At 50.3% G+C, this 10,177-nt stretch overlaps 1 protein-coding gene across 1 annotated transcript; it reads left to right on the top strand.

Moving 5' to 3' along the window:
* The first annotated feature begins 7,162 nt into the window (after positions 1 to 7,162).
* LOC147082728 (uncharacterized) lies at positions 7,163 to 8,126 on the top strand. Its single transcript, XM_085980352.1, has one exon. It carries the CDS (start codon positions 7,249 to 7,251, stop codon positions 7,963 to 7,965), a length of 717 nt encoding a protein of 238 aa, XP_085836478.1. The 5' UTR covers positions 7,163 to 7,248; the 3' UTR covers positions 7,966 to 8,126.
* The last annotated feature ends 2,051 nt before the right edge of the window (positions 8,127 to 10,177 follow it).

Genomic DNA, 10,177 nt, shown 5'->3' with positions numbered 1-10,177 from the left:
CATTCATATCTAAATCATTAATGTACACGACAAACAGCAAAGGACCCAGCACCGATCCCTGCGGTACACCACTGGACACAGGCTTCCAGTCACAAAAACAACCTTCAACCATCACCCTCTACCTCCTGCCACTAAGCCAATTTTGGATCCAATGTGCCAAATTGCCCTGGATCCCATGGGTTCTTACCTTCTTGACCAATCTCCCATGTGGGACTTTGTCAAAAGCCTGACTGAAGTCCATGTAGACTACATCAACTGCACTACCCTCATCCACACACCTAGTCACCCCCTCTCAAAATTCAATCAAATTGGTTAGACATGATCTCCCCCTGACAAAGCCATGCTGACTATCCTTGATTAATCCTTGCCTCTCTAAGTGGAGACTAATTCTGTCCCTCAGAATTTTTTCCAATAATTTCCCTACCACTGATGTTAGGCTCACTGGCCTGTAATTCCCTGGTTTATCCCTACTACCCTTGTTGAATAATGGTACTACGTTAGCTGTCCTCCAGTCCTCCGGCACCTCCACTGTGGCCAGAGAGGTTCTGAAAATTTGTGTCAGAGCCCCTGCAATCTCCTCCCTTGCCTCACACAGCAGCCTGGGATACATCTCGTCTGGGCCTGGGGGTTTATCCACTTTTAAGCCCGCTAAAACCACTAGTACCTCCTCCCTCTCAATACTAATTTGTTCAAGTATATCACAATCCCCCCTGCCTGATTTCTATGCCTGCATCGTCCTTCTCCATAGTGAACACAGATGCAAAATATTAATTTAAAACCTCACCTTCATCTTCTGGCTCTACACACAGATTGCCACTTTGGTCCCTAATGGGCTCTACTCTTTCCCTGGTTATCCTCTTGCCCTTAATATACTAATAAAACACCTTGGGATTTTCCTTTATTTTGCCTGCCAGTGTTTTTTCATGACCCCTCTTCGTTCTCCTAATTTCTTTTTTAAGTACCCCCCTGCACTTTCTATACTCCTCTAGGGCTTCCAGTGTTTTTAGTCCTTTGTATCTGCCAAAAGCCCCCCTTTTTTTCCTAATCCATTCTTGTATGTCCCTTGACATCCAGGGTTCCCTGGGCTTGTTGGTCCCACCCTTGACCTTTACAGGAACATGTTGGCGTTGTACTCTCTCTATTTCCTTTCTGAAAGACTCCCACTGCTCTGATGTGGATTGTCCTACAAGTAGTTGATCCCAGTCCACTTTGGCCAGATCCTGCCTTATCATATTAAAAATCGGCCTTCCCCCAATTTAGATCCTTTATTTCCAGTCCATCTTTGTCCTTTTCCATAACTACTTTAAATCTCACCGAATTATGGTCACTGTCACCAAAATGCTCACCTACTAACCCTTCTACCACGTGCCCTGCTACATTCCCTCGAATTAGGTCCAGTACCGCCCCTCTCTTGTAGGACTTTCTACATGTTGGCTGAAAAAGCTCTCCTGGATGCACTTTAAGAATTCCACACCCTCTAAGCCTTTCACACTCTGACTATCCCAGTTAATATTGGGGAAGTTGAAATCCCCAACAATTACTACCCTATTATTTCTACACCTCTGAGATTTGCCGACATATCTGTTCCTCTATCTCCCCCTTACTGTATGGGGGCCTATAGTACACTCCCAGCAAAGTGCTTGCCCCCTTTTTGTTTTTAAGTTCTACCCATATGGCCTCATTAGAGGAACCTGCTAAGGTATCATCCCTCCTTATAGCAGAAATTGACTCCTTGATTAATATTACTAACCTGATTTTTGGTCAACTCTTGGCGTATTCACGTTTAATAAGTCTCCGGGAGAAGGAGTCGCTTCACTTGTACTGGTTCCTGGGGCCTGATCACCTTCCCCAGGAGCAGGGCCTTGACCCTGACTTTATTCACTTGTACTGGTTCCTGCGGCCTGTTCACCTTCCCCAGGAGCACGGCCTTGATTCTGGGGGTGTTTTATTGCACCGCATGGTGTACTTGAGAAGAGCCCCATCAGGGCGAGTGCGGGGGGGTCAGGGGGCGCGTGCGGGGGGGGTCAGGGGGCGCGTGCGGGGGGGGTCAGGGGGCGCGTGCGAGAGGGTCAGGGGGCGCGTGCGGGAGGGTCAGGGGGCGCGTGCGGGAGGGTCAGGGGGCGCGTGCGGGAGGGTCGGGGCGAGTGCGGGAGGGTCAGGGGGCGAGTGCGGGAGGGTCAGGGGGCGAGTGCGGGAGCGTCCATCTCCAGGACATGTGTGTCTGAGTCAATGGGACTCTCTCTGACCTTTCTCCACAGTCCATCTCCAGGACCAGTGTGTATCTGAGTGAATGGGACTCTCTCTGACCTTTCTCCACAGTCCATCTCCAGGACCAGTGTGTATCTGAGTCAACGGGACTCTCTCTGACCTATTTCCCCAGTCCATCTCCAGGACCAGTTTGTATCTGAGTCAATGGGACTCTCTCTGACCTTTCTCCCCAGTCCATCTCCAGGACCAGTGTGTATCTGGGTGAATGGGACTCTCTCTGACCTTTCTCCCCAGTCCATCTCCAGGACCAGTTTGTATCTGAGTCAATGGGACTCTCTCTGACCTTTCACCCCAGTCCATCTCCAGGACCAGTGTGTATCTGAGTCAATGGGGCTCTCTCTGACCTTTCCCCCCAGTGCATCTCCAGGACCAGTGTGTATCTGAGTCAATGGGACTCTCTCTGACCTATCTCCCCAATCCATCTCCAGGACCAGTGTGTATCTGAGTCAATGGGACTCTCTCTGACCTTTCTCCCCAGTCCATCTCCCGGACCAGTGTGTATCTGAGTTAATGGGACTCTCTCTGACCTTTCTCCCCAGTCCATCTCCAGGACCAGTGTGCAGCTGAGTCAATGGGACTCTCTCTGACCTTTCTCCCCAGTCCATCTCCAGGACCAGTGTGTATCTGAGTCAATGGGACTCTCTCTGACCTTTCTCCCCGGTCCATCTCCAGGACCAGTGTGTATCTGAGTCAATGGGACTCTCTCTGACCTTTCTCCCCAGTCCATCACCAGGACCAGTGTGTATCTGAGTCAATGGGACTCTCTTTGACCTTGTTCCACAGTCGATCTCTGGAAGCTCTTTGAATCGGAAGGGTTCTCTCCGGTTGGTGCTCTCACAATCCTGTGCTGGTTCACCGGCTGTTGTTCCTCAGTCTACAATCCCTGTTTACTTCGAGCTGAGCACCTTCCTCAATCACACCATCTCTCACCGGGACATCTAATTGTGGCAAAGCAGAAAATAAGAACAATATTGAAAACGTGAAATAATATAATGTAGACTTTTAATCTGCTTACTAATAATTCAATTTCAAGGCCGAGTATTTGTTTGATTTTGTGCCTTTCCTCAGATCCCCAGTTGCGGGGCTGTGTGTTTAGTTTGGAGATTTTCCTCAGATCCCCAGTTGCGGGGCTGTGTGTTTAGTTTGGAGATTTTCCTCAGATCCCCAGTTGCGGGGCTGTGTGTTTAGTTTGGAGATTTTCCTCAGATCCCCAGTTGCGGGGCTGTGTGTTTAGTTTGGAGATTTTCCTCAGATCCCCAGTTGCGGGGCTGTGTGCTTAGTTTGGAGATTTTCCTCAGATCCCCAGTTGCGGGGCTGTGTGCTTAGTTTGGAGATTTTCCTCACTACATTTCCGGCCTCCTGAGACTCCCCCATTCTCACTGCTCTGGGCGGAAATGCGCCATTTTCTGTGCGGAGTTACTGCCCGGAGCGGTGACCCTGTGACCCTCCCTCGCTGTGATCTAAACTCGGGGCTGAGCAGCCGTTGTCGGGCCGGGTGCTGAATGGAGCCGAGTTCCCTCAGTCACAGAACAGGCCCTGTAACCCGGGCAACAAGCCTGTTTCTGACCGGCCCAGCACACAGCAAACCCATGATCAGCAGGGGAGCAGCACTGCTCCTGCGCGGGAGAGAGAGAGAGAGAAAGGGACGGCACTGCGCCTGTGCCGGAGGGCGAGAAAGGGAGCGGCACTGCGCCTGCACAGGAGGGCAGGGGAGCGGCACTGCGCCTGCGCGGGAGAGAGAGAGAGAGATAGAGAGAGCAAGGGCGCGGCACTGCGCCTGCGCGGGAGTGCGTAAGGGAGCGGAACTGTGCCTGCGCCGGAGTGCAAGGAGCGGCACTGCGCCTGCATGGAAGAGAGAAAGGGAGCGGCACTGCGCCTGCGCGGGAAAGAGTAAGGGAGCGGCACTGCGCCTGCGCGGGAAAGAGTAAGGGAGCGGCACTGCGCCTGCGCCGGAGTGCAAGTCTGCGTCACAGCGCCTGCGCGGGAGAGAGAAAGGGAGTGGTACTGCACCTGCGCGGGAGAGCGATGTCGCACGAACGCATCACTATCGCTCCCAGTGGTGGGAGGACTACATCGGAACATATTGTCAGGAGGAGGCCATTCAGCCCCTCCAGCCTGTTCCACCAGCCCATTCCATTCACTCCACCTGATTTCAAGAAAGGGTTGAGCATACTGGATACAGCAAACACCTGACAACTAGCCGCGCCTCTAGCCAAGCTGTTCCAGTACAGCTACAACGCTGGCATCTATCCGACAATGTGGAAAACTGCCCAGGTATGTCCTGTCCACAAAAAGCAGGACAAATCTAACCTGGCCAATTACCGCCCCATCAGTCTACCCTCAATGATCAGCAAAGTGATAGAAGGTCTCATCGACAGTGCTGTCAAGCAGCACTTACTCACCAATAACCTGCTCAATGATGCCCAGTTTGGGTTCCGCCAAGACAGTTCGGCTCCCAACCTCATTACAGCCTTGGTCCAAACATGGACAAAGGAGCTGAATACCAGAGGTGAGGGGCAAATGTAAGAAGTCACACAACACCAGGTTATAGTCCAACAGTTTTATTTGAAATCACAAGCTTTCGGAGCGCTGCTCCTTCGTCAGGTGAAGGGGAGGTGAGGGGAGGTGAGAGTGACTGCCCTCGGCATCAAGGCTGCATTTGACCAACTGTGGCATCAAGGAGCCCTAGTAAAACTGAAGTCAATGGGAATCGGTTGGGGGGGGGGGGGGGGCGGGGAGGAACCTCCACTGGCTGGAGTCATACCTAGCACAAAGGAAGATTGGCTGTGGTGATTGAAGGTCAATCATCTCAGCCCCAAGACATCGCTGCAGGAGTTCCTCAGGGCAGTGTCCTAGGCCCAACCATCTTCAGCTGCTTCATCAACGACCTTCCCTCCAACAAGAGGTCAGAAATGGGGATGTTCGCTGATGACTGCAGCGAGGTGATTTACTTCCTATGTTACCTTACACTGTACACACACAGCCCGAGAATGGCCTCTCCCTTCCCCCACTCACTCCATGTTCCGGAAATATTTCCTGCTTCAATCTGTCTCGTACAAACAGCCCCGACTGCCGCTGAACTTACCCGACACAAAGCCCATCTGCGGACACAGTCCTAGTGCGATGTGCTGCTGTGAGGAGGCTGCTGTTTGTTCCCTTACTCGGGCCCGTGCTATCTCCACTCCCTGATGTGGTCAGCGATCTTCAGCCGAGCACAGAGGAAACGGCCCCCGCTGGCAGAGCTTGGGGAGGGGAGCTTGCAGGATCCTTCCTGTCGCTTTAAACAGTGTGGAGAGAGGGGGAGGAGCAGGCAAGTGTTTATCACGCATGCTCAGACCTCTCTCCTGACGCAAATTAAAAGAAGCAACAGCAAAAAAAACACTTTGAACTTATATAGCACATTTAAATGAATAAATCATCCCAATGAGCTTGAAAGGAGCGTTATCAAAGAAACATTGTCACCGAGACAGATAAGGAGATATTAGGAGAGGGGAAAGCAACCCTGGACACACGTCAGTTGCTGCCGGTGAGTGTGAGAGTGATGCGAATCCTGTCCCTCAGAGCGATTTGTTTCCCCATACTGTATGGAAGGATGGAGAGGAACAGGTTTTGTCAATCTCTGACACTGAACTGCTGCTGAGCGGGGAGTTTAATCAGTCTCTGCCTGTCTCCGGTGGGTGAGTAGGCGACAGATACCAGACAAGTTCCCGGGCCTGTGTGACTGTCACCCCCTGTGTCTTTCTCTGTGCCTTGTGTACAGGATCAATCCCCAGTCCCTCTATCCCCCAGCCCTGCCTGTTATATCTGGATCGATGCTGAACCTCTCAGTTTTCGGTCTATTGAAACCAAGTTCAAGGCATATGTGGTGAACAGAATGTTTCACTATTTCTGTGAATAATACTATCATCTAAAAGCAGGCTAGGATCCACACAGCCAAACTGTGACATGTTCCTGACCCTAAATCTCGGTAACAGACTGCGTGGACCGCTTGGCTCAGAGTACGACCATTCAGACTGATACAGTCTCTCTGTCTCTCTCTCTCTGGTTGCTGTCTCTGGGTGTTGAGAATGGAATGCACAGGACACCAGTTGCTCTGTTCTGTTCCTCAGTTTTGGGGAGAGAGAGACAGAGAGAGGCGGTGAGATCATCATTTCTATTTTCATATAAATCAAACTTATTCCTGCCTGCGAACAATATAATACCTTCAAACCAGATATGGGTGAACACAGCCAGAGCTGTGATTGGCTCCTGCCCCTGAATCTGGGGAACAGACACTGTGAGGAGCGCCGGCCTCAAGAGTGTTTAACACTGACTGAGCTGGGAAACTCCAACTAACCCCGAGAATCGGCAGCACAGGCCGAGCGGAGAGGAAAACCTGTCCTGTGAACTGTAAATCTGGGAACAGATTGTGCTGTGAATGAGCAGAGTGAACATTATGTCAGCGAGAGTGTGTTAAAGGGGCGGGCGGGTTAGACTAATGTCACTGTGTTTGTGTGCCCGCTCTCATCGCCGGATTTCAGAGACCCTCTTGTGTAAAATTCAAAGATTTCCCTGTCATAGGATCGCCCTGCTCCCCCCTGATGTGGGAATTAAATGTGAAGTTTTAGTTGATTTCAAATTTCAGTCGAAAAACAGTGAACATGTCCGCGATCGGGTGAGAGAGCGCGATCAGTGCAGCAAAGAAACGGTTTTAAATCGAAATTGCTGTCTTGAATTCTGATGAAACTTTCTCGACAGCAAACATCCCGGTCTTCGAGACAGAAAGAGACCAATCTGGGAATGTGGAGTGCCCGAGTTTAATTGTAATCGGAGAGTTAATGAGGAGAGAGAAACAGAGAGAGGCTGGAGGGGCCGGGAGCTGACAGCAGGATGTCTCCGCCCCGTCCGCTCGCTGCCTTTAAGTTGCTCTGTGCCGCCGCCTCTCGTTTCATTTCTGACCCAGCTCTGACTGTCAGAGAGATTTTCTACAGAGTCGCCGACATGACCGAGACTGCAGCCGCCAAAATGGCTCCTCCTGCCGCCGCCGCTCAAACCAAGGCTCCCAGCAAGAAGAAGAAGGCGGCTCCCCACTCCAAGCCAGCCGGTCCCACGTTGGGCGAACAGAAACTCAAGGTTGTGGCGAGTGGCAGCGATCGCAAGGGGATGTCCCTGGTTGCGATAAAGAAGGCTCTGGCTGCCAACGGCGTCGACGTGCTGAAGCTCCGGTCCCAGATCAGGTTAAGTATCAAGATGAAAGTGGGAAACGGCTCCCTGGAGCAGAACAAGGGCACGGGCGCCACGGGTTCCTTCAGGCTTGCTAAGAAGGAATCCCAGCGGAAAGAGGGAAAGAAGGTGAAGAAACCAGCAGCCAAGAAATCTGCAGTAAAGAAACCGGCAGCCAAGAAATCTCCAGCCAAGAAATCTCCAGCCAAGAAACCAGCAGCCAAGAAACCAGCAGCCAAGAAATCTCCAGCCAAGAAACCAGCAGCCAAGAAATCTCCAGCCAAGAAACCAGCATCCAAGAAAACAATCACCAAGAAGGCAGCAACGTCTAAAAAGACAGCGAAAGCGGCGGCTGGGAAGAAGGTGGTGGTGAAGAAGCCCAAGAGCCCCAAGAAGGCCACAGGCAGAAAGGTGAAGGCGGCCAAGAAGGTGGAAAAACCCAAGGCCAAGCCCAAATCAGCAAAGTCTCAGAAAGCAGCGAGCAAAAGAAAATAAAAAGGACAACTGTAGTGTATGTACCTTTAAGAGGAACTATGTTTTTGAAGCCCCTGTATACTGTAGTACCAGTAGTAACCACTCGGGTATATAAGCCTGTATAGCGTCTTGTGTAGTTAGTTCACCTCCAGACTTTGTTCAGTAAACACTTGTTAAATCAACTCCTGCATTCCGTGTCTCCATTAACACATGGATCTAACAACAACTTGTAAACATCTGAACCCAAAGGCTCTTCTCAGAGCCACCCATGTCTTTCCAAAAAGAGGTGATCGTGGAATCATATGATCCATGTCCCGGGGCCGGGCTCAGATTCCAGATTGAAATCATTTCAAATGAACCCTGGCTCCCTGGTGACTCGCTGATTTTCGCTGCACCCACCCCTCCCCCAGTGTCTGCAATAAAACAGAGAGAGAATGGGATGTCCGGGCCGGGCCTCACTCTAACTGGGGGGGTGTTCGACTCCAGTCTCAGTTCATGGTCATTTTCAGTTCACAGGTTCAGGGTGAAAGTCTCTGAGACGCTGACACTGGCGGAGATACCCCACATCACAACTCGAACCCCAACACATGAGATTCTCCAAATCAACTGGAATAAGGTGTTTGTAAACTGCTGAACCCGTCTGTGAGGGGAAGTGTGGGGAGATGGAATAAGGTCAGAGATTGACATGGAAGGAGACGGGTCGACTTGTGATCGAAGGGACTGTATATAGGCGGGAATATTACTGATTGTTAATTGTAACAGGATCTTACTTAAAATATTCTGGTTTCAGGGAACCCTTGAATATGAAGCCCGAGTCTGTAAGGGTTTGTGCGGCGCGCTGTGTTTCGGTTCTACTGTCAATAAACGGTTTGAAATTGGCGGTTGCAGATAGCTGGAGGTGGATAATTGATTTACAAATAGATTCAGTCCCACACTCTGATACAGTAGCAGATACTAGCAGAAATTGAATTAATTTCAAACTAACATCAAGTGCCAGAGTCTGATAGATGCAGTAAGAATCCCACTTTCATAAACCGAGTAAGTAGCAGATACATGCGGAATTCTTCGGTGAAAGACAGTACGAGAGACTGACAGATTCAGCACTAATATGACACTAACATGCAGTCCCAGAGACTGACAAATACAGAATGAAACTCACACTCAGTACCAGGGACTGACATCTTAGACTTAGACTTGCACAACATCCCAGTGAATGACAGATACGGAATGAATCCCACACTACACTCAGTACCAGAGACTGACAGATCCAGAATTAATCTTAGACATGCACACCATCCCAGTGAATGACAGATACAGAATGAATCTCAAACTCGCACATCCCAGTGACAGACAGATACAAAATTAATGTCACACACACATACACTACCAGAGAATGACAGATTCTGAATGAATCCCAACACTGACACACGGTACCAGAGTCTGACGGATACAGATGGAATCCCACCCTGACACATGGTATCAGTGACGGACAGGAAATGAATGGATCCCACACGCACATACTGTAATAGAGACTGAGATTGGTAATGATTCCAACACTTACATAAATCACCAGAGACTGAATAATACAGAACTATTCCAATACACACACTCACAGTACTAGAGACGGGCAGATACTGAACTAAAGTGGTGGAGACCACACTGCAAGACATGAATATAGTGCACTGGTTGGAGGAAGTACATCTAAATTGCTGTCTCGTCCGGAAGAAGTGCTTGGGACCCCAGATAATGGTCTGGGAATTGGTGCATGGATATATGCTCTTGCAATTACCTTTCTGACTACAGGGGGCGTGCTGGTGACAAAATCTCAATCTGATTGGATACATAAAGAAGCCAATCATAGAGATGCAGAACAATGGAATTTGACATCACTCTTCAGCAGCCAATCACAACCATTGCCTTCACCCATCCCTCATTAGCATAGGACTGTGGGGCTGCCTATATATTCCGAGCCCGGCGCGGGTTTGCGTCGTTTTGTGTCTGAAATCGAGTTTGAGAATGGTTGATGAAAAGAAAGCAGTTGCCAAGAAGGGCGCCAAGAAAACCGTCAGTAAACCGGCAGCGAAGGGCGGCAAGAAGCGCAGAAAGTCGAGGAAGGAGAGTTACTCCATCTACATCTACAAAGTGATGAAGCAGGTTCACCCCGACACCGGCATCTCCTCCAAGGCCATGGGCATCATGAACTCGTTTGTGAATGAGATTTTTGAGCGCATCG

The sequence above is a fragment of the Somniosus microcephalus genome, unplaced genomic scaffold, assembly GCF_052327205.1.
Source record: "Somniosus microcephalus isolate GS21.2 unplaced genomic scaffold, FLI_Smic_1.0 scaffold127, whole genome shotgun sequence".
Classification (NCBI taxonomy): domain Eukaryota; kingdom Metazoa; phylum Chordata; class Chondrichthyes; order Squaliformes; family Somniosidae; genus Somniosus; species Somniosus microcephalus.
This window is presented reverse-complemented; position numbering and strand designations above follow the sequence as displayed.

What these genes read in the sequence shown, in the direction of transcription:
- LOC147082728 (XM_085980352.1), top strand. Translation starts at nt 7,249, where the DNA reads ATGACCGAGACTGCAGCCGCCAAAATGGCTCCTCCTGCCGCCGCCGCT.